The sequence below is a fragment of the Chelonia mydas genome, chromosome 6 (assembly GCF_015237465.2).
Source record: "Chelonia mydas isolate rCheMyd1 chromosome 6, rCheMyd1.pri.v2, whole genome shotgun sequence".
NCBI classification, from domain to species: domain Eukaryota; kingdom Metazoa; phylum Chordata; order Testudines; family Cheloniidae; genus Chelonia; species Chelonia mydas.
In genome coordinates, this window is record NC_051246.2 from 74,550,130 (window position 1) to 74,574,737 (window position 24,608).

General features: G+C 40.8%; 2 protein-coding genes across 4 annotated transcripts in view; one reads left to right on the top strand and one right to left on the bottom strand.

Moving 5' to 3' along the window:
• The first annotated feature begins 5,743 nt into the window (after positions 1-5,743).
• SRP14 (signal recognition particle 14) lies at positions 5,744-9,387 on the top strand. Its single transcript, XM_007069374.4, has 5 exons — positions 5,744-5,872; positions 6,757-6,829; positions 7,393-7,505; positions 8,235-8,267; positions 8,687-9,387. The coding sequence occupies exons 1-5, from the start codon at positions 5,849-5,851 to the stop codon at positions 8,774-8,776; spliced, it is 333 nt and encodes a 110-aa protein (XP_007069436.1). The 5' UTR covers positions 5,744-5,848; the 3' UTR covers positions 8,777-9,387.
• Positions 9,388-12,875: 3,488 nt separating this feature from the next.
• The window catches only part of EIF2AK4 (eukaryotic translation initiation factor 2 alpha kinase 4), a 72,963-nt gene continuing 61,230 nt past the window's right edge, over positions 12,876-24,608 (bottom strand). For 2 of the 3 annotated variants that reach the window (XM_037900499.2, XM_037900500.2), the window contains 8 exons: positions 22,882-22,968; positions 21,250-21,362; positions 19,961-20,019; positions 19,195-19,292; positions 17,822-17,890; positions 17,080-17,124; positions 15,077-15,195; positions 12,876-13,207 (listed from right to left, as the gene is read on the bottom strand). In XM_037900499.2, coding sequence (XP_037756427.1) covers positions 13,150-13,207; positions 15,077-15,195; positions 17,080-17,124; positions 17,822-17,890; positions 19,195-19,292; positions 19,961-20,019; positions 21,250-21,362; positions 22,882-22,968 — 648 coding nt within the window. In that variant the 3' untranslated portion in view covers positions 12,876-13,149. Of the gene's footprint in view, positions 13,208-14,547; positions 14,618-15,076; positions 15,196-17,079; positions 17,125-17,821; positions 17,891-19,194; positions 19,293-19,960; positions 20,020-21,249; positions 21,363-22,881; positions 22,969-24,608 lie in introns of those variants that run through there. The other variant, XM_043550034.1, reaches the window with a different exon arrangement.

Sequence of the window (24,608 nt, forward strand, 5' to 3'; positions counted from 1 at the left end):
AACACTGATTCGGTTTCAGTGGCTTTCTTTGTACAGACAAGTTATTAGGATGAAAGATCAATGAAATATGAAGTGTGTTCAGTTTACTAAGTCATGCTGCTATGCAGCCAGTGATCACATAGTCACCAAAAGCTTCGGTAGTGCAGTAAGATCGCCGATGCCAGATGTAGACTGAACATCCAGCGAGATTGTCTTGAGGACCTAGCTAGAGATCCATCTGGGTGGCACTCAGTCTGCAAGGAGGCTGCATCCCTTTGAAATTTGCCATGATGATGATGGTAATAACACAATGGGGCTTTGGCTAGTACTACTACTACTGATTATGATGATGATGTCCCATTAGAAAACCTGTACTCAGAAGACTTAGAAAATATTTTTTCCTTCTGGTAAATATAACAGTTGAAAAGAGACTGGGACCGGGGACCCTTCAACATCAGAAATCCATGAAAGAGTGGTTGCATTACCTTGAAACCAGCAGCATAAATGAGTGAATCGTATAGTGTGATAGATTTCATCTGAGCCTTGCCATTGCTGCGATTTCCTGTCTCTCTCATATATTTCTTCAGTTGTACTTCAGGCCCGCACTGTTGATCTAGTTTGTCTGTGCAGTCATAGCACCCCCTACTGCTTCTGAGGCAATCTGCAGACAGACTGCAACTGATAATAGGTGCTGAAAAAGATCAATTCTCTAACGTTTATTGACCCATAACGAGGGCCCTACCAAATTCACATTCCATTTTGGTCAATTTCACAGTCATAGGATTTTAAAAATCGTAAATTTCATGATTTCAGCTATTTAGATCTGAAATTTCATGGTGTTGTAATTGTAGGGGTCCTGGCTCAAAAAGGAGTTGGGGGGGGGGGGAGGGGTTGCAAGGCTTGTGTGTGTGTGGTGGTGGTGCGTTGGGTTCTGGTACTGCTAACTTTACTTCTGTGCTGCTGCTGGCGGTGGTGCTGCCTTCAGAGCTGTGCAGCTGGAGAGCGGTGGCTGCTGGTTTGGAGCCCAGCTCTGAAGGCAGGGCCACCACCAGCAGCAGTGCAGGAGTAAGGATGGTATGGTATGGTATTGCCACCCTTATTTCCACGCTCCTGCCTGAAGAGCTGGGCCCTCAGTCAGCAACCGCCGCTTTCCGGCCACCCTGCTCTGAAGGCAGCGCAGAAGTAAGGGGGAAATACTGTGACCACCCCCTAAAATAAACTTGTGACCCCTCCTAGAACTCCCTTTTGGGTCAGGACCCCCAATTTGAGAAACGCTGGTGTCCACCATGAAATCTATACAGTATAGGGTAAAAACACACAAAAGACCAGATTTCACGTGGGTGGGGAGGGAGACCAGATTTCACAGTCTGTGACGTGTTTTTCATGGGCACGAATTTGGTAGGGCCCTACTTATAACTCTCTAAGGCACTGTTGTGTAGTTTTTTTTTTCTCATGAGAACAGCTTGGATCATTTTACCATTTAAAAAATTACGTGCTGACCCTAGAGGAAACTTCATTTCTGGGTATGGGACTGTACACTCAGAGGTTTATCCATCTACTGAGCTAAAATATTTGGCATGCTTTTTTTTTCTTTTCTTTCATGCATTGGTGAAGAATCATTTCCTCAGAATCCATTCTGTCAGGCCCATGAAGAGCAAAAGACAAAGTTTTTCAGTATCTGAGCTTTGTTAGAAATATGAAAAAGCGCTAGATCAAATTTCACTTCCTGCACAGAACCCTACAATTATAGCTGAACAGTGTAGGACTGACAGGAAATTTCCACTCTTCAGAATTTTGACCTTAGTCAAGAACTACAAGTATTATAGATGGAAAGTGCCCTTTCTCTCCACCCTAATACACTTTGTTTTCACTTAGCCTTTTATCAAGGCTAAGAGTCTTATCCTTTTCATATTCTGAAGTTAGATTTGTCATTCCCTGAAACTATAACCAGTCATTCTCAGACATAACCCAAAATCCTTTCCATAGCACTTCAGAGAAAGTGTCGTGTCAGGCAGGATTTTATGTCCTTTAATGGCAATTAGCATTAGCTGGGGCACGTGGCTTGTTGTGGGAGGCTGAGGGAACTGGGCTTGTTTGGTCTGCAGAGGAGAAGAGTGAGGGGGGATTTGGTGGTAGCCTTGGGCTACTTGAGGAGGGGTTCCTGGGAGGATGGAGCTGGGCTGTTCTCAGGGGTGGTGGAGCAGGGAGTGGTGGTCTCAGGTTGCAGTGGGAGGAGTCTGGGTTGGATGTTGGGAGGAACTGTTTCACTAGGAGGGTGGTGGAGCACTGGAGTGGGTTACCTGGGGAACTGGTGGGGTCTCCATCCTTGGAGGTTTTTGGGGCCTGGCTTGACAAAGCCCAGGCTGGGATGATTTAGTTGGGGTTGGTCCTGCTTTGAGCAGGGGCTTGGACTAGATGACCTCCTGAGGTCCCTTCCAGCTCTAATCTTCTATGAGAAAACCTGGATTTGTGCTGGAAATGGCCCACCTTGATTATCCTACACATTGTAAGGAGAGTGATCACTTTAGATAAGCTATTACCAGCAGGAGAGTGGGGTGGGGGAAGAGAAAACCTTTTGTAGTGATAAACACCCATTTTTTCATGGTCTGTGTGTATAAAAACATCTGTATTTTCCACTGAATGCATCCGATGAAGTGAGCTGTAGCTCACGAAAGCTTATGCTCAAATAAATTGGTTAGTCTCTAAGGTGCCACAAGTCCTCCTTTTCTTTATATGAATGCTTGTTTGTTGTTGTAGCTGTGTTGGTCCCAGGATATTACAGGGACAAGGTAGACTCTCTAATATAAATGTCTTATGTACTGGTCCATTCAGGAAGCTCTTTTTGATGAAACATTTATATGGAGAGTTCAGACTGGAAAGGAAATGGGTGCTAGCAGTGGGATCAGGGGAGAGCAGGGTTAGGAAAAACAGCATTGTGGGTAAGGCACAGAGAAGATTAAAATTGGAAACGAAAAAGATAAGTAGTATTCTTCAAGTTCCTGAATAAATCAAGTACTGCTCACTTGAGAAGCCAGAATGAGATGCCACCATTGTTGTTCAGTATTGGCACTGATCCCCTCATATTGTAAATATGAGCATACTTGATCTACTGGCCTCCAGTCTGAACTGCCCTTCAGTGCAAAAATGCACCCAAGGCTTCTGCTAGGCTCCTTGGGCTTTGCTTAGCTCCCTTCACTGGAGAAAAAAATAAGTGGGGATAACTTGTGGTGCCAATGAGGGGTCACTCACAATACATTATGCAAACCTTTGTAACATGATCATCCCTTTCCTTTCTTACATGTTTTCATCAGCAGTTAAAATAGTTAACAATGCTGACATTTATATTGTCATTTTGAAATGAAGTGGGGTAGTTCACACTTCTCAGAGCTTTTGTTTCAGGATGTTTGCAATCTCACATAACATTTCATTGGTTACACTTGACTCATATAATCATTCTGAATGTGTTCTCCTCTCGACCATAAGAGACGTCTATGTCCCCCTTTGTCTCCCAACTCAAACCATGGGTTCTGGACTGGGAATCAGAAGATCTACGTTCAATTCCCAGCTCACCACAGACTTGCTGAGTGATGCTAGCCAAATCCCTCATCTCCTCTGTGCCTCAGCTTCCCCATTTGTCAAATGGGAATAATAATGGTTCCCTACATCAGAGGAGTGGTAGAAGGCTAAACTCACTGGAGCTTTATATGGATGCCGAGAATCTCAGCTTACTTTAGTAAAGCTTATAAAAAAATGTGGGAAGGATACAATCCTTTATGCTTCAGAATATAACCCACCTCTACTTTATAGGGCTTAGAAACTTTCAGTAGGAAGAGGTTATGTCATAACTCAGAGGTGGGCAAACTACAGCCCCAGGCCCCATCCGACCCTCAAGCTCCAGCTGGGGAACAAGGTCTGGGGCTTGCCCTGTTCTAGCTGGGAAGCGGGGTTGGCGGCTGCTCCGCATGTGCGTGCCACAGCTCCATGTCGCTCCTGGAAGCAGCAGCATGTCCGCCTCCTGCTCCTACATTAAGGGGCAGCCAGGGGGCTCCACACGTGACCTCCACAGCTCCCATTGGCCGTGAACTGTGGCCAATGGGAGCTGCAGGGGCAGTGCCTGCAGACGGAGCAGTGTGCAGAGCCACCTAGCTGTGTCTCTGCATAGGACCTGGAGGGGAGACAAGCTGCTGCTTCTGGGAGCTGCTTGAGGTAAGCAGCGCCTGGAGCCTGCACCCCGAGATCCTCCTGTGCCCCAACTCCCTATCCTCATCCTGCTCTTCAAACCCCTAGGTCCCAGCCTGGAGCACCCTTCTACACCCCAAATCCCCCATCCTCAGCCGGAGCCCTCACCCCCTGCACTCCAACCCTCTGCCGCAGCCCTGATCCCCCTCCTGCCCTCTGAACCCCTCAGTCCCAGCCTGGAGCACCCTCCTACATCCCAAATCCCTAGCCCCACCCCAGAGCCTGCACTTCTAGCTGGCACCCTCGCTGTCCCCCACCCCCCAACTCCCTGCCCAGCCCAGAGACCCCCTCCTGTCCCCAAACTCCTCATTTCTGGCCACACTCCAGAGCCTGCACCCCCAGCCAGAGCCCTCACCCCCCCCCCCAATTTTGTGAGCACTCATGGCCTGCCATGCAATCTCCATACCCCGATGTGGCCCTTGGGCCAAAAAGTTCGCCCACCCTGGTCACAACTGCTTATTTCCTGCACCCTTCTGTAAAGCATCTAGTATTATAGAGTTGCCAATTTTGGTTGGCTGTATTCCTGGAGATTTCATCACATGCCGTACTCTTTAATTCCTGGAGACTCCAGGCCAAGCCTGGAGGGTTGGCAACCCCTGCAGGATTGGCAACCCGAGCGATTGAAGTGTTCTCCAACTGGTTTTTGAATGTTATAATTCTTGACATCTGATTTGTGTCCATTTATTCTTTTACGTAGAGACTGTCCAGTTTGGCCAATGTATATGGCAGAGGAGCATTACTGGAGAACATTTCAATCTCTGGTCACTCGGTTACAGACCTAAAAGTGGCACTACTTCAACAAAAAACTTCAAAAACAGACTCTAACGAGAGACTGCTGAATTGGAATTAATTTGCAAACTGGATACAATTAACTTAGGCTTGAATAATGACTGGGAGTGGATGGGTCATTACACAAAGTAAAACTATTTCCCCATGTTTATTTCCCCTCCCCTCCCCCCGCACTGCTCCTCGGACGTTCCTGCCAACTGCTGGAAATGGCTCACCTTGATTATCACCACAAAAGGTTTTTTTTCTCTCCTGCTGGTAATAGCTCACCTCACCTGATCACTCTCGTTACAGTGTGTTTGGTAACACCCATTGTTTCATGTTCTCTGTGTATATAAATCTCCCCGCTGTATTTTCCACTGAATGCATCCGATGACATGAGCTGTAGCTCATGAAAGCTTATGCTCAAATACATTGGTTAGTCTCTAAGGTGCCGCAAGTCCTCCTCTTCTTTTTGGGGACACAGACTAACACGGCTGCTCCTCTGAAACCTGCAGATACACAGAGGCCAGCGAGCACCGCCCCTCCCCCCCCACATCTCACAGGGGGGCGAGGGCAGCGCCCCGGGACCCCCGGCCCCAGCCCGTCCCCGCCAGGGGGCCCACACGCGGGCTCCCGCCGTGAGGCGCCCCGGCCGCACAGCCCCCCCACCCCCCGGCGCTCTCACGGCCGCGGCTGGTCGGCCCCCGCGTGGCGCGGGCAGCGTCGCGGGGGGCCGCGGGGGGCAGCCGGGAGCAGCTTCGCGGCCCCGCCCCGCGCTCGATGGTGCGAGCTCGGAGCGGCTGTTCCGGTTCCGGGGGCAGGAGTCGGGGGGGCCGGGCGAGCCCAGCGCGGAGCCGGCGAGATGGTGCTGCTGGAGAGCGAGCAGGTGCGGGCCAGGCCGCGGGGAGCCGCACCGGGCCCCCCTTCGGCCCCTGTCCGGAGCGCAGCCTCTCCCGTGCGGCGCGTACGGCCCCCCCCCCGGGCCGGGCCACTGAGGGGCCGGCCGGGCACACTACTCGGGGCAAGGTGTCCCCTCCCCTGCCGATAAACCCCAGGGGCCGGCAAGGCTCCGGGCCTCGCCCACAAGCCCGGGGCTTCTCGGCGGCGTCTAACTAGTCTGGTTGCAGGCAGCGGTTGCTTGAAAGGACCTTGGCCAGCTGAAGTCCAGTAGCGCTGCGGACCTGCTCTTAGTGTCCCTTTCCCCGTGTGCGTGGTTGGTTGTTCCCCGGCATTGCACTCAGCGGGGACCAGTGCCAGTAGTGGGGTCGGCCTGACTTCCAGGTTCTCGTGTGGCAGCAAATTGCTGTTCTGCGTGATTTGCAAACGCTCAAGAAAGTGTCTAAATCAAGCTGAAATGCCTTCCTCTGGTTTTTAAAATATAAACTTTTATAAAAGAACATAGTACTGATAATAGGAATGCTACTAACGTCTGTGTTATATTTTACAAAACGCTGTTGATAAAAACAGTGTTCCCAACAGGGCTACTTTAAATAGCTTAGCTCCCTCTGTCTTCTGGGTGAAGGAAGCTATATAAATGCTTTCTTCATACAACACCTGCACTGGTTTAACCCATGCAAATTCTGTGTATAAGTTGTTGGGAAGCATTGTGGTGTAAGAATGCTACTTTAATGAGACATCTGCTGTTAATTACATTGAGAATGGCAATATTTGCTACATAGCAGAAAACTTTCCTGTCTGTTGCTCCCCCCCCCCCCCCCAGCCTCCAGTGGTAGTTCTTAACCAGAGATGGGTCTCTTCTTTCATTTACAGTTCTTGACAGAACTAACAAGGCTTTTTCAAAAATGCAGAACCTCGGGGAGTGTTTACATAACGCTGAAAAAATGTAAGTATCCATGCCTTTATAGTGGATTAAAGGAACACTGTCAGTTTAAATCAAAGTTCTTCTGTTCCTAATACCGTTTTCATTAAATGAGAGTTTAAAAAATCCACTTGTTGCTATTTATGCTCTTTGTATACTTTTTGCATTTCTCTCAGCTTAGGCAAAGAAAAGTCAAGTCGTTTCACTTTAAAATTGTTAGTGATGCGCTGTTTGAAATGTAAACGTTGCAATGAAATGTTGAACAGCTCTCATTGGAACTTTTTAAAAGAGATATTATGGAAATTTTATTCTCAGATTTATAAATGCTGTAGAGAGGAGGTGAACTGGGCCAGCAAAATAGCTCACTATCTGTTCCTGAGGGGAGGCATATGCTGCATAGCTTCAGGGTATAACCTGTGCAGAAAAATCTTTGATATGGTGTCTTGATTCCAAATTGCTTTACAAGCTAGTGGTATACAGGTTGGTGGTGGTGACAGGCATCCTCTTGATGCACTGAGATTTTGGAAAAAACGTTTTAATAAAATCTGGATAAACAGATTACGACATGCCTTTGGTTTTCAACACAGATGATGGTCGAACAAAACCCATTCCACGTAAGGGCCATGTGGAAGGTTTTGAGCCTGCGGACAACAAATGTCTCCTGAGAGCAACCGATGGAAAGAAGAAGATTAGCACAGTGGTAAGTAGCAAATCTGGGTCAGAGAGAGCATGCAAACTCATTTGTTCCTGAAATAATTGGCTGCATCACTCAGGCTGAAGGCCAACTTTAGCTAATGTAACAATCTGGAATTTTTACATGTGGTGGATAAACCATCAGTGTCAGGTCTGAGAGCAGTCACAGCTTGGGCATATGAGGATAGTGTGGGCATTTGGATGCTGGAAATATGGGGCTCAATGTTCCTGAGAGAGTTTGAATGTGCTGTGGGAGAACTTGAATGGATGTCACAAATGAATGAAAAGGAATCTGAAGAGAGTATGTTATGTTGAAAAACTAGCCAGGATAACTTAGTCTGTAATATAAACAGAAGTGAAAGGCAATGGAATAAACAGACAATTAATTGGCTTGGGACTTCACATTGAGGATTTATTCTCTGTTTGAAAGTGTGTAGATTTGGAGAGGAAATGCTACCCTTTTACTGAGTGTTGACTTCAATTGGTGGTGGTAGGGGGGAGAATTGTCCTCCAAAAAACTAGATCTGTTACCAAGAGTACTTTTCTGTTCTCTCTCCACACATGGTCTCTGTAACTATTTTGATGCCAGCTCTTCAATGTGATCACTTGATCAGACATAAGTGCGGCTAGGTGGGACCTGGTGTTTAACTGACAGGCAAATGTCTATTGAAATTTTTAGTCCTGGGATAAAATGTTTCCAGTATTTCAGCTTAACGCCCAAATTTGCTTTTCACAGGTAAGCTCAAAGGAAGTAAATAAATTCCAGATGGTAAGTTTCCTATGTTCTCTTTTTTCGTTCTTCTGTATTGTAAGGAAGAATATTCAATAATTTAAGATAAGCCATGGAAAGCTACAGATCATTCTCCCATCTCTAAATGGGTGGGTTGGTTAAATATTTAAAGTTATAGGACAGATGCTTACAACAAATGGAAGTATAGCTCCATATCTTGGTAAGTATATGGTCTCTCCATTTGCATGAAATTCTCCAAAGCATCTTATTTAACTCTTTTGTATCATTGTGGGGAAGAAAAGGGTGATTTCCTGATGAGTTTGAACATTTGTAAAAAGGAGCTGTGTGGAGATATAGGTTATCTAAAATGGAGATTTTGTACAATTTTTATTTTTTACTCTAGTGCACTGCCTCTGAATATTTGGTCAATCTTAAAGGTGTTTATTTCATGATTGCAGGCCTATTCTAACCTGTTGAGAGCTAACATGGATGGCCTGAAGAAGAAAGACAAGAAAAGCAAAAATAAGAAAAGTAAAGCAACACAGTGATGGAACAGAATGTCTTTCCATCACTGCAAGACTTGCATTCTAGTCTTCAAAGTCCATTTTTTCCTAAGTCAATGCTTTCTTTTGGCTGTAGAATACTGAGACGTGAACAATACCGGCACTTAGAAAATAAAAGGTGGTTTCTGTAGATTGTTTGGCAGGAATATTCACAAGATTAGACTGAAACCTCTTCACTCTCAGCTGCCATGTTGTTACACAGGATGGTCAGTGTAAACTGTTTTGGGGGATGCAGTGGGTGGTCACAAGGGCAAAGAATAGATCTTAAGTAGTGAATGAAAGCCTAATTCTGTAGATAAGCCTCATGTAAACTAAGTAGGGAAGTTGAGAATTAGTGGGAACATTGCCTTTTTTTCCTATTAATTTAGCTTCTAGAAGTGATTGGAGGTTAAGAGGTCATGACAAAAAAAAGCAAGTCCTAGAGCTTCACATGTTACAATTGCAATGACTGGTTTAGTAAAAGTCTCATTCTTATGAATGTGTTCAGGGATTGGTGCATCTTACTTTGAATGGTTATATTGTAAATATAGTATCTCTTGATGCTTTGTTGTGAAAAGGTAATGTTTACTTATTCCTATTAAACAATCAGAAGTGCATTTGGTTGAAATGACTACTGTAATTGTATTGGTCTTTAGTGAATGATTAGTCTGATCATACATTAACCCATGTTTGCAGTGGGGATCCAAGCCACCAGTCACATAGGTCTTGTACTACTTACAAGTAGGGATACAGGCGTTAGAACCCCTACTCCTGAACATACATAGTGACCTTTTGTACTTGTATAAATAGGTATGAAATTTTCTTGTAGCATTCTGTGCTGTCTATAATTTCTGTTCTAAACCACTAGTGGCCCCTCCCCAGGAGTAAGTGGAAGGTAATTCCTCTAGTCACTCTTTGCTGAAGGTAAAGGTTGATAGCAGCGTGTAGGAGGGTCATATTCAGGGCCGGCTCCAGACACCAGCTTTCTAAGCAGGTGCTTGGGGCAGCAGTCTGTGTCCCACGGCGGCAATTCAGTGGTGACTGCTTGGGGCAGCAAAATTGGTAGGGCCGCCCCTGGTCATACTAAGGCTAGCTATGTAATAAAGGGGCAGAGAGACAACAGCACGGGGAAGTTCATTGGAGTACAGGACTAAGATGGCATACCATAAGCAGCTTAAATAAAGGCACTGTATTTGTTGAAAATCTATCATCATGGATGGAAGGAAGGCACTTATACCTGTGTAGTCAAACCAAATGCTGCACTTGTGCTAGGGTCAGGTAAACTCTCAGAAGGGGGAGAGCTGCTGGACTTGCGTGTGGCAGAAACCCCGGCCCTCTCCTCCGCTCCAACAAAAGACAAAGTTAAGCAATCCTGTAAATAAAGTTGTACCCGTAATTATAAGGGGAACTGGTATGAATGTCTATATTATTATCCCACTTAGGAGCCCCAGTTGTGGACCAGAGCTTACAATCAAAGAAGTTAGGATTGCCTAAACCTTTCTATCCTAAGATCCTGTTCTCACTTAACATTGCTAACCTTTTGGGCTTGAATTTTCCATGTTGGGTTTCTGCTTGGACCGTCCTTTTTTTGTTGTTTTTGGTGGGGGAAGTTACAGCTAACACAGTTTAGCTGTTTCCGAAACTGAGGTTTAGGAAAGAGTCTTAGTTTCTCAGTAGAACAGTTTTAGCACCTCCATAGTTTGGAGTAAGGACTTGAAATTTTGCAGGTGGTGGGGATCAGAGAGGTGTCTTTTGGTGTCCTGGAGAAATTTCACCCAACCTTGATTGGGTTAGAGTAGGCCTGTCAAGCAATTAATCGTGCTGTTAAACAGTAATAGAATACCATTTATTTAAATATTTTTGGATGTTTTCTACATTTTCAAATATATTGATTTCACTTACAACATAAATATAAAGTGAGCACTGTATACTTTATATTGTTTTTGATTACAAATATTTGCACTGTAAAAAACAAATTGTGTTAGGTGAACTGAAAAAATACTAGTACTGTAGTGCAATCTCTTTATCATGAAAGTTGAACTTAAAAATGTAGAATTGGGAACAAAAACCAACAGCATACAAAAACAAAACAGTGTAAAACTTGAGCCTACAAGTCCATTCAGTTCTACTTCTTGTTCAGCCAATTGCTAAGACAAACAAGTTTGTTTACATTTATGGGAAATAATGCTGCCCTCTTCTTTACAGTATCACCGGAAAGTGAGAACTGACGTTCGCATGGCATTTTTGTAGCCAGCATTGCAAGGTATTTACGTGCCAGCGATGCTAAACATTCGTATGCCCCTTCATGCTTCAGTCACAATTCCAGAGGACTTGCATCCATGCTGATGATGGGTTCTGCTCGATAGCAGTCCAAACTGATGCATGTTCGTTTTCATCATCTGAGTCAGATGCCACCAGCAGAAGGTTGATTTTCTTTTTTGGTGGTTCAGGTTCTATAGTTTCTGCATTGGAGGGTTGCTCTTTTAAGACTTCTGAAAGCATGCTCCACACCTCGTCCCCCTCGAATTTTCGAAGGCACTTCAGATTCTTAAACCTTGGTTTGAGTGCTGTAGCTATCTTTAGAAGTGTCACATTGGTACCTTCTTTGCATTTAGTCAATCTGCAGTGAAAGTGTTCTTAAAATGAACATGTGCTGGGTCATCATCCGAGACTGCTATAACATGAAATATACAGCAGAATGAGGGTAAAACAGAGCAGGGGACATACAATTTTCCCCCCAGGAGTTCAGTCACAAATTTAACACTTTTTTTTTTTTAACAAGCGTCATCAGCATGGAAGTATATCCTCTGGAATTGTGACTGAAGCATGAAGGGGCATACGAATGTTTAGCATCACTGGCACGTAAATACCTTGCAATGCTGGCTACAAAAGTGCCATGCAAATGCCTCTTCTCGCTTTCCGGTGATACTGTAAATAAGAAGAGGGCAGCATTGTTTCCCATAAATGTAAACAAACTTGTTTGTCTTAGCAAGTGGCTGAACAAGTAGGACTGAGTGGACTTGTGGGCTCCAGTTTTGTGTTTTATTTTTTAAATGTAGTTATTTTTTGTTCCCAATTCTACATTTTTCAGTTCAACTTTCATGATAAAGAGATTGCACTACAGTACTTGTATTAGGTGACTTGAAAAATACTGTTTTTCAGTGCAAATATATAGAATACAAGGTGTACATTGCTCACTTTATATTTGCGTTGTAATTGAAATCAATATATTTGAAAATGTAGGAAAACATCCAAAATATCTAATACATTTCAATTGGTATTTCATTTAACAGTGCAATTAAAACTGTGATTAATTGACAGCCCTAGTTATAAGCCTCTAAAAATCACCATTGGCCCATGCTTAGAGGCATGTTAGCAAAATTCCCTAAATATGCTGCTGTCTGTACTGACTATGCTCTTGGCTAAGACTTGCCCTGAAACTGGTCCTCCCTGCAGCCAGATACCAGAACTGAGAGAAGAGGCTGTCACTGCGGCCATATAAAGGAAGGGGGCAGGGGGAGTTAAGGTTACTTATACCTTTACTTTTAAAAATAATTCCTAAAACTCTCTCTCCCTCTTCCCCCTGATTTTGTTTTCCCTCTGTACTTAAGCTGTTGAGACACACCGGTATTTATTTTCAAAGCAAATATGTCCTCCATTCCAAAAAGATCTGTTTTATATTAGTGTTGTAAAATTAATTCCTACTGATTCTTGATCCTTCACCATCTGAAGATGCTATATAAGGGGATTGTAAGACCCCTTATTGTAAGATCACAGTTGAGTAAGAACATTCGTGGGGTTTTCATCCCATATACTGATGATTAATGCTATACATATTTGAAAAACACTGGCTCCTTAGTTTAAATTTCTTTTTAAAAAGCTGTTTTAAGTTATAGTACTATTCAGTAGGCGGTAGCTGCAAATTATAGACATTCTGGAACAGCTCTGCAGTTCTTTTGCTGAGTCAGTTTCACTTTCCCATCCATTTTCCTTGCTTAACATTGATATTGTGCAAGCAAATACTATTACAAGAAAAAAAGTTTACAAGTGTAAGGTACGTCTTTCAGTAACCTGACTGTGCATTAAGAAACATGACCCTTTAACATTTATTTTGAACTTTTTTTATATGACACTTTTAATAAGTTTTACATATAAAAATGCAAAGTATGAAGCTGGCCACTACACACTAAAAAAATAAAGGCAGTAATTGCCTGAGTCTCTTTATATCACAGCTTACTGAAATTTCATGAAGTATATGTTCCTATATCAAAAGTCATAATGAATGTGCAACAATTATTTGATGATTTTGGTTTCAGATTATGTATCTTTTGGTAGTCACATGCTATTTAAGCATCCCACCAACAGATGCCTCTTTAGAACTAAAACAGAATTTTGTAGTAGTCATCTCGATAAGAGTACAGGATAAGCACAGGAATTCTGTAGAGGAAAAAGGACAGTGTTAGAGCTTACCGCCAAGAGAACAGAGAAATTCATTCTAAACCCTCCAAAAACAGTAATTTCTAGAGACAGAGTCTTAGAGTATGGCCTCTGAATTCTCTTAAGAGATTAGAGATGGGAAATATCTTATTGTACATCATTAGTAAATCCTGCTGTAAATGCAGGATTGTTCTAAATATTTTTTCTTGCGCTATGTCCACTTATTTTAAAAGGATCCAAGTAATGGTACTTCTACAATTTCCCTGAATAGACATCACTGTCAAAGCTTTTCCTAAAGTTTAGCCTAAATTTTTACTTCTAATTTCAACCCTTTCTTTATTATACCTCTTTTTGCTACCCTAAACAACAATTACCTCCATCCCTTAACGTGTCCAGATGACTAAGACTTTGAATTCTAGAACAGAGAATTATTTAATTTTCTTCCACTTAGGCAGAATGGGGGAGAGATTTAACTTTGACCATGCAAGGGACTGTCTTACATAGAACAATATGCACCATCATTGGGGACAGGTAGCATATAATTTATGGAATGTCAGCACTTCAAAGAATACTGCCTCATGGAAACTGCTGAATATTTGTGAAAGGGTTAGTGTGTGTGTTGAAAAAACACCTGAACTTAAAAGGGCTAGGTTAGGATTGATAAAACTTCTCATTCTACAGTAGCTTAAACACTATTAAATTGGCTTTCAATAGCAGTTAAGTGGCAAAGAATCAAGTTAGGAGCACCTCTACACAACTTTAATATAGTTAAGATTCTGCCTCAAATTTAGTTTTTTCTTCTCAGATAAAGTGGAGGTTGAGCGCAGAACTTTTAACAGAAGATCCTCTGGAAGTCTCCTACTAAAGGAGAGAGTGCAGTCACTGGGTTTTAGTATTCAAAGCTTTGTAAGCTGTTGAGGAATACTGGAATTGGTCTGCGCTGTTAATGCATGATTGGTGTGTGTTTCATTGTTTTCTAAAGTGTTTGATATCTCCAGTAGTGAAAGGCACTATTATTAGAAAGTCAAATTCTAGTCCCATTGAATGGCTCACCAAAGTTAACTGAACACTGCTCTCATGGTGGAGGGGGAAGAGTGGCTCTCAACAAAATGCACAAAAAGTTATTTAACTTTGAAACATTCAGTTTTTAAGAGAATGAAATGGTTAGCAAAAAGCTAAACCAGATTTTTTGAGTTCTGAATTATTTTTTTCATTTACAGATTTCTTTTCTGCATTTATGCTGAGGGTATTTTAAGATAGGTTTTACTATATATAAATGGAAAGAGTTTGTTTAAAAAGGTCCTTAGCCTGTTCAGCTAAGCCAAATACCCACAGCTTCCACCAAAATCAGTGGGAGCCATGGATACTCAAGAGTTCTGAAGTCCAAGTCTGTCTGTCAGAAGGGAAATTCTGCACAACTGACATAAGAGAACAAAGATTCCCAGCTATCAGAACCCACATCTGTCTAAATCTGTTACTAGTTATGCTGCCAAAAGCCAAATGTGTAAATTACCCAGAGAGGAAAATGTGATGATTAAATGTGGGCTAACATCTCTCTCAAGAATTTGCATATCCCACAGTTCAGTTACATACTTATTTATAGTTGTATACATTGTGGTGTTTAGCTGAACGTTAGGTCACACCTTAAGACTATACAAATGGGGACAAGAGGACCAGTCGAGTGTGTTCACCCTAAGATAAACAGGAGCAATTTTAGGAAATATTTATATGGAGTAAGACACTTTTCAGGAGGGTGCCTTCTTTGCCTTTCTCTAGAGAATATGTACAGCAGCCTATTTACCACAGTTCAGATGTGTGGAACAGCTCAATTGTTCCAATAACCGTAGGTGCTGCAACAAATATATTTACCTCTTTTCTATTTTGATACTGTAAATTTCATCACAAACAGCTTGTAGGTATCTCTGCTTTGGCAATCGTGACATCAGTTGTTTTACAGTCGTGTAAAAGGCTTGCTCATCTCCATCATACTGTAAGGAAAAAGGACGAGGAATTTTCGTAAACATTACATTTCATTAGGAAAGAAAAACCGTGTCACTGCGGGGACGGTTCACTTTTCTGAAGGTCATGCAGACAGAATAGCAATACTCTATTTCTTAACCTGCCAAAGAACTAGCTTCTTGAAACAAAATGCACAAAACTGCATGTACAACTTGACTCTGTTATAAACAGAGATCTTTGTAAGGAGGCTGCTGGTGATCAGCTTCTCCCTCCTACAGTACGACAGCAGCAGCATGCTGGGAAGGCTGAAGTGGCCCACTTTTCCTCTGCTGAGTTATCACCATTGTAGAAACACTTGCATCCTCCTGTCCCACCCGTGTTCTTTCACATGTACATGCACCAAAGCATTCTTTGGTCCCCTCTGCCACAAGATGGGCTTTTTCCCTTCTGAACTGATAATTAAAAAGCATATTTGATATGAACATAATTTTGAGGTTTCTTTGATTTCCAGTATTTTGGCTACTTAACGCAATTTTGTGGCTAATCTAACATTCCTATGAGCATCTTTACATTAGCATTACTTGATTTTATGTATGTACTTTACACTCCTATTAACATTTATCAATTTCCTGACTCAAAAATAAGTTCCCACAGTACCCTTCTTCAGGTAATACACAAATTTACAAGAATCGTTGCAGTTCTCTAGTCTCACGAGCAGGTGGCACTATAGAATAAACACCTAGACCAGAGCATAAATTTAGCATGAGGCTCATGTGCTAGATTCAGCACAGCCAAAGTGCATTTTGCTGAAGCCTTTTGCATGTTATGCTAATCATTTCTAACGCTACCCAATGATGATTTATTTCAATATAAGTAGGTACTGTTTGATGTGATTTTATTTTCTAAGGCATCTACAGTATTTTGACAGATAGGCTCATTAAACATTTTAAAACAAATTATTTCAATTACTGCCACTCATGCATGTTAAAAAAAAACAAATTTTCAGAAGTTTATCTGATAACTAATTGCCAGAGGACTGCCACTGAGAGGTAGATATGAAAGACAAGTAGGGCTCCACCAGGGAGGCCCAGCTCCAACCCCCCAAGCTGGTGAGAGAGAGGGGGTACTGATGGGATTTCTCTCAGGATGCTATCCCTAGACTGTGTTTAGGGTCAATGTCTTTCATATTAACTTCTGTGTAGTAGATGTCTGCCAAATTTTAAGGCACCCCTTTCTCTCCCACTACTTCAGAATCTCCTGACTTGTAGGGGAAGTCCACAGTACCATAATATATCCTCAACTCAACTTCCCAACAGCAGTGAGAAATGGGGATAAGGTTTTTGCTTATTGACTCAGTTCCTCATCTTATGCTGTTTGGGTCATCCTCCCTCTCTAAGAACTCCATCACACACCTTTGCTGCGGTGCACTCCCATGCTACAGCAAAACAAAACTCACATTAAACACAGAGTTCTGAGCAGTAACCATAAAACTAATCAGAATCATGTTAATTTCAATGGCTGCTGCCTGGGAAACCCAGAAGCAGCCACAGCTCAAGACAGCACTGCTCTGTTCACATTCACCAGGGTATCTTCATGAACAAAGACTAAAAACCTTTTCTTTATTTGAAAAGAAAGCTGAAATTCCGCAAAAATTGTTGACTAAGGACTCCACCAGCTCAAGAGGAAACGTTTCCTACTTGTGCATTTGGCAAATGGATTTTTCAAGGCTTATTCTAAACCCTTTCTGTCTGTACAGAATTTTTTAGCCTTTCTTAAACTCTTTAAAAGAAAAACTGGGTGAGAATTTCACCATTGACCTCAGTAAGGACAATTTCACCTCATTAACTTTAAACCTTTGAAAACCTACTGTTAAATCCAAATTACATATACACAACTTACTCTGAATTGCTTACCTCTAGTGACAAGAAGTGTATTATAGTTTCTTTTGACAGATCTACCTGCAAAAATAGCAGGGCAAAGAGGTCAATGTCAAGGAATCAAATGTTATATAGTTTAACAAGTAAAAGTAACTTCTTTTTCCAGTTCTATTCCTGTCATCATTCTGGCCATGTGAAGATCTCTGTTCTCAAAAAAGGGGTCAAAATTTAATCTCTAATTTATAAAGAAGTTTTGCAAACACATTTGGACTGCATCAGAATTTTATGCATTTCCGAAGACAAGTTATGTTTGGCAGAGCTCATCTGTGTACATGGAAAGTTTTCCCTTAATTTCAAAAAAGGTAAACATGCTTATTTCTAAAGGGCACATAGGAAAGATACACTATAGTTAACCTGTTCAGAAAGTGTTGACAGGGAACCCAAAAAGTAACATTTAAATGTGCTTTACAGTGATAAGCTGCAGAAACAAATTACTATTAAATCCACCACCACACAGGAGTTAGAGGTGCAAGTAGTTAAAATGTCAACATTTTACTATATGTAGCAGTCTCAATTCATACAGCAGGAAGCATTTCTCAATATACTAGCTAAACATTGTGTGGGTTTTATTTTACAACAAATTTCTAAATTTGGTTACAATTGCCAATTCTAAAATTTGAGATTATGGCTGGTGACAGCTACCTTGCTAGCAATTAACATTAAAGACTCAAATGACCAAGCATTTGCATTTCATTTAGGCATTAGCAAACAGACTTACAGCTAAAATTTCAATCTCACTGGTTTTCTGTTGCAGATTAGTAATGAACGTCTGGAGTCTTGTTTGTACCTGCAAATTAAAATTAATAGTGGATAAAAGTTGTATACAAATTTCTCCTGTTTCACTGAAGTTGGGAACCTTTGTATTCTGTTTCAAGAAACATAACGTTTAATTCTTGATAATTAACTTTGATATTCCAGATGGTCAATTGTTAACGAGGAATATGCGGGCATCTTATATTAATGTCAGGAGAATGAGCACAGGGCTCATGCCCACTTATGAAGTATTTTTGCCAGTTATGAGTATAGTGGTAGGAGAGATGATATTAGGACTGAGGTTAGGCAGAATTAACACATGATTATGAATTTCCCTAGACAGAGTCAAAGTTATGTGTTCATGGGCACTAGTGGAGGCCACCTTTCACATAGATAAGAGAAGACACCACTTTAATCAGAGACTGGCAGTAGAATCACAGAAGGCAGTCCTGGAATACACTGTAGCTCCTCTGCAGTTCAGAAGAGATGGCTGCATTTTGGGCAATAGTATATTGAACTGCTGGTGCATTCAGTCCCATTACATTACACTACTGTCTCCTCTCTGGAGCAGCATGAGAATCCAGCAATCTATAAAAATTGTTGCATTCTTGCATAAAAAAATGGGTTTTGCTGCTATGGAAAGAAAGTTAGATCCCATCATACAATCCAAATATTTTGGAAGCCAGTAAATCTTGAATTTTCTATCCTCTTTGGATTGGAGCTATTCTTTTTTTTCTTACGTTTGGTACATTGTTAGCATCCAAGTGAGAAAACTCCATCTCTCTTTCATACAGTGGTCTAACATTATACCACTAAACATTCTGTTTTAGGCAAAGTGGGACACTGTTTGTATGCATCATGTTGGAAAACTTTTGCTTGCGCCGCCGAGCTTGAGGACATAATGAAACATTAGACTATAGCGGGCATACATTTGAGTCCACTGCATACACATTAAATACAAAATCTATGTTTAACTTGTAACTTTAACATTTTCTTAAGCACTCAAAAGTCAGGAAGTGCCAGAATTAGGGTTCCCCATAGAGTCTTCACTGAGATCTCCTGTACACACGCATTATGAGAGCCTTGCCCCAAATCATGTGGGAAGTCTGTGTTAGAGCCAAGAACTGGTCTCCCTGGGTCTCATTTCAATGCTTTACACCCATGGAAAAATCCATTTTCCCCTTCTTGTAACCCTTTGCCTCATTCACTGTCCATTCTGCAGACTAAACGAGGCACAGATCCTGCAGGACAAACCATCTGTGATCATGATATTACAGCTACATGCAGGCAGAAAAAAAAATTCAAACCAAAACTGAAAGAAAAAAGAACGACGTATACCTGAGTTTCATAACGCCGTCTGACACTGGCAGGCAATTTTTCAGGAGCTATAACACTCACATTTGGCACTACAGAAGTTCCATGTGGTTCAAATAAACCTAAAATGCAAACAGTTTGAGAATGTATTCTTTCTTCACATAAACAAACATGTTATATCCTGTTTTAAACAAAATGAACCCCCACTAATCTTAATGGGTCAAGACTTATTTACTACTCTGATGTGTGCTATTGAAGCAATTGTGCAATTTTTGTGGCTACAATTTAAAGGGACTCATCCTGCAAAATCTTCTGATTCTTAAACCAATAGAAAAAAACAGGATGGAACCTGGTTGAGTGTGTCCTTCATTAGCTTTCTGCACTGTCCGCATTATAGATCACATCACTTTGCAGCAAGATAGCCACTTCCAGCTAAAGAATCAGAAATGTCTACTGTGAACAAAGTTTTAGTTTATCAGTCAGTCCTCTGTGCCTTGTGAACATTTTGACTGGTGGGCCAAGCAAAATGGTTGCATGTTCCTTGTAAGTTTATTATAAAATGACTTCTGCATTTTATAGGAAAATGTAATTTAAACTTTTCAAATTTTAGACACAGCATTTGAGATTAGAAAAAAATTACTCTAGCCAGGTAAAAGTTGTATGGAAAGACATTTGTGGTTTGTTTATAGTGATTCTTGTAGTGTGATTAAAATATATACTACTTTATTGCAAAGAATGTTTATTGTATACAAAAACAGTTGATTTTAGCCTAGAATTAGTGATTATATACCTGAAGTATTAGCATATGATCCTTTTAGATTTTGTACTGAGAGATTATCTGAAGTTTCTCTAAAAGCAAGCAAACAAAAACAGTTATAAAAATAGACACATAATAATGTAAAAGCAGTGCAGTAATGTAAGCTTCTGTTAGCAAACTTTCACATACAAAGGTATTTTGTATTCTTTTCACACCAATTAGCTGAAAAAAATGTAATGGAGATTTTCAGCATACAAATATTTCCAAATTAAATCCTGTATTTTTGATTAGTTAAGACATGCCAACATACAATTAAACTTGTTAATTTAAAAAAAAACTGTCTTCAGCAATCATAAGTAAATAGCAAAACTTTCCTTGCTACTTTCACTAATTGTAAATGGGAAATATTTTAGACACCAGGTTTCTCTTTCATAACCTATTTATTCCTATATAGGATCCTGCATTTAGATCATATAATGTTGCTTCTGTGACGTAACAGTCATATTAACTTCAATAAATGAATGTCAAACAGGGAAAATAGTTGGACTTCATGGCCTGATCAAGCAGGAGGAGATGAGTAGCAGGGGAAAGGAAGAGCTTTTCTTGCAAATCAAATTGTTAAAAAAACACCCACATAGCTGGACTTCTCTTCAAATGTGTCCTAGTATGGAAATTTCCTATTACAGAGCTACATTTTGCAAAGCTATTCAAGAATAATACTGAAGGCCAATCTTTTGATGATAATTGCATGTACATCCGTGATAGTATAAAAGTAAAGACCTGATTATTAAATCCGCGTTTCTACTTTCACACGCTCATGTGCATACTTGAATGATTCTAATAAATGCAAGAATTTTACTGTAAGCTTTTTGGGGCAGGGAACTCTTTTGTTCTGTGTTTGTATGGCACCGAGCACAATAAGGTCCTGGTCCACAAGAGGGGCTCATGGGTGCTACTGCAATACAATTAATAAGTAGTATCAAAGTTCAGGCAGGTATGCTCACATGTTGCAAGTTAGAACAATTTTGCTCACATAGAAGCCCAGCTGAAAATCTGGCCCTAAATCTGTAAAGGAGTTGGAAGAATACTTCAAAATGTTACTTTCAGTTGCTTTTGGCAAATCTCAAGACATAACAGAAGTCATACCATCAAATTATTTCCTTCTTTTTCAAAAAGGAATTTGGCAAATCTCTCTCAATGGTAATTTTAATTAAAAATCAATTTAATAGAAACCTCAACTGAAGTCTTATTTTGAAAGACTATATTTAATTTATGAAATGACCTTTAATTTGACTACTCCTGTTCACTATTTATGCAGCTACCTGTTACTTCTTTCATCACAGACTTTAGTCTTCAGCTTCTGGGCCAGGTGTTCTACTAGATCAGACTCTACAATCCTTTTCTCCGTCTGCCGTTCCTTCTCGAAGGATTTCACCTACCAAATGGTAATTTAACATTTTAATGAGTTTAATGAGACTGCTAAATCTAAAAATCTACATAAATATACTGTGGAAACAAAGAAAAGTAAGTTTGAATAGGCTCATCACCTATTACAGATGCAATTATCAGATGGAATAAGACAGACTATCAGTTCATCTGATCACTGGCCAATTAAACCCCCTGGCTTGGCTGATTAGATTTCTACAACCAAATAACTAATAATTTTTTTTGCATTTTCACTGCTTAGGTTTGGCCACTTGCACTTGTTAATATAGTTTAATATAGTTAAAAAGTAATAGTAGAGAAGTGGGGCAGAGTACAAAACAACAATTTAGACAATCAAAATCTCAATTAAACACAGTGTTTTCTCTCTCTCTGTTTTAAATTAAAGGATTAATTTGGAATGTGGTTGTCTTTCACTGAATTTGCAGAGAGGTAACTCTCCAGCATTTGAACCTACACATATTTGCTCAGTCTTTATTTTATTAATTATGAAAAGACTAATTAAACTAGAGAATCGCTATGCCATTTAATATATTGACAAGCTCTTTGTATTTCTGCTCTAATGTAACAAAATACTATCACTAAGTTTTAAAAGATTAAATGCATTTTTCCATTGTATCTTTAATGCCTAGATACATCACTCTGTGATCAAATAATTGTCAAGATCAACTTGTTCTTACAGTTAGTGTAAGAGGAAGATTGATAATTGAAGTAAGTGAAATGTATCTTGATGTTATACATTATAGCTATGTTATACAACCATGCCATATAGGGGCAAATGATTTTAACAGCTCACTGTTTTTTTATGAAAATGAATAAAAAGTAGCAGCAAACATAATGGCCCAGAATCAGTGACAGCTTTGGGCACCAAAACCCTCTGTTTTTGCACAGAAGAGATACATTACAGACAGCGGCAATTCAAACTTCCTCACAATAACGCCTTTGCACATCAACCCTGTCCTGGAGAGACAAATAGAAACGGTGGGTCATAGTTCTATGTCTATTCAAACATTGTCTATTTTGCCAGCTGCCAATAAGGCTACAGTTTTCTTGGTATTTGTTTTGTAATGTAAACAACTGCCCAGTTGGAAGAAGCCAGAGACCACCAATTCATTTCACAATGTCACCAAACAGCCATTACATAGTGGTAACACTTGGTCACTACCTTTTAAAAAAAAAAAAAACACAAATACATCTTAGATGAGACTCAATCTAAGATACCAGGTTTGTATTTAAGCTACCAGATTCTTTATTTCCCCCCAGATAAAAGAGGAGGGAGACTGGGCCTGGTAAAAAACTAGCAAGATGGGTCTGCTGTGCGTCTCCTATCCATTCTTCAGAGTAATTTTGTACTACTTATTAACTCTGAAACTGTACTGAGCTGAAATGCCAACTATTAAATTATAGAGCACTTTCCCCAGAAAATATTGTATTAGCTCTACAAAAACACATAGAAGACCAGATTATTCATCTGAAGTATTTACAAAAATTCTCCCCAACCCCACCTTTACCTTTACATGACTTCCTTCTTTCTCAGAGACAAGAGCCACATATGTGATCCCAGAACATTTGCAATACTCTTGCAGTTCTTCTTGGGACTAAAACAAGAAAAAGTAATAGTAGAGAAGTGGGGCAGAGTATAAAACAACAATTTAGACAATCAAAATCTCAATTAAAAGTTGACTGGAAATACATATATAGTGTACATATTGACCTTCTGAGTAATGAAAAACTTTGTACATCAGTCCAGGAAGAACAATCTCCTTGTGGATTTATTTTCATGTTTCAAAGCGTATAACTCACTAAAGTGTTTCACCAAGATTTAGAAGTAGAAGCTGGATATTTGTGTCCTTTGCATCTATTAGCAAGAATGGGCTATTCTTCTAGTGTTTGTAACTTTCATTACGAGCCCCACTCCTGGACGGAGATCTGCCTGAATGGATCCCTGTCCTTGTGTGGAGCTTCACTGACTTCAGCTGGGCTTTGCACAGGGTGTCCGTCTGTGCAGTTCTCAGTGAAGAATCAGGGCAAATACTTGCTGTACTGACATAAAAATTTGTCAGCATTAGTTGTCGAGGCAGAAAACTGTCCAAGGTTAAGTGCAATCAAGAGCTTGCAACTCGCCATCTCTGAATAGCCTCAAGGAGGCCAGCAAGGGCCAATGTACACACAGGAAAAAACAAGTGACTTGAAGGGTATTAAACACCAGTTATACATGCACTTCAACAGCATACAGCCAGATGCAGAGAAAAAGTAGGGAAATAGTGGACAATACTAAGGCAATAGAATACCATAATGTCAGCAAGGCAGCTAAGTGACTCAGAACTCTATGCTGTGGGGCATTCTGAGTGTACAGAAGCACAGTTCACTACATTTGAGAGAATGGGCAATTCCACGGCATTTCCTTTGACATTCACCATTTAGCATATATATATATATATATATATATATATATATATAAACTGAACCAGATTGGCAAACTGTCCAGAGGGCTGTAAGGTGGGTAAGTACTTTGTTTATTGTCCCATAATCTATCTGTGCTGGGTACCTACTGTTTGGTTTGGGCTCACTGGGAGAGAATGAGAAGTCAGTCCTTAAGTAGCATTTCCAGGAATCTTGCAGCACTGGATATTCTTAAAGACTAACACTGTGGTGACACTTCCAGAAGGAATGTTTTAGGTCAGTAATCCAACCATAGTGTCTACAGTCCCTGGAGTAACAGCTTCGTTATGCCACTGTAGTGGCCACTAGAGTGCAGAATATGCTCCTGCCTCACAGCCATGTTAGCCCGTCCCTTCCCACTTCTAAACAATACATGAAAACTCCTCCTGCAAAAGGTGTTTTTCATTATTGCCACTACTGGCCCCATATTTAGAACCTTTCCATTCCCTCCTATGAATGACTCCCTCTGTTTTATTCATTTTTGGGGGGTAAAAGTATACTTTCTTTTTATATTTTTGATGTATGTTGGTAAAATACATTTTTGGGAAAGATTTATGTCAAATACTTGTCCAGGATCTCCATAATCTTAGGTGCTTTTCAATAAAGCTGTCATCCCATGGAAGCAGCATAACCCAGTGGATATGGCACTGGATTTGGAATCAGGAGACTTGGTTCTTCTCTCACTGTTTGCCCTGACTCAGGACATATCCAAATCCCCATGAATTCAGTAAGAGTCTTTCCAATGGCTTCAGTGGGCTCTGTATAATGCCCTCAGTGAGTAACCATGGGCATGTCA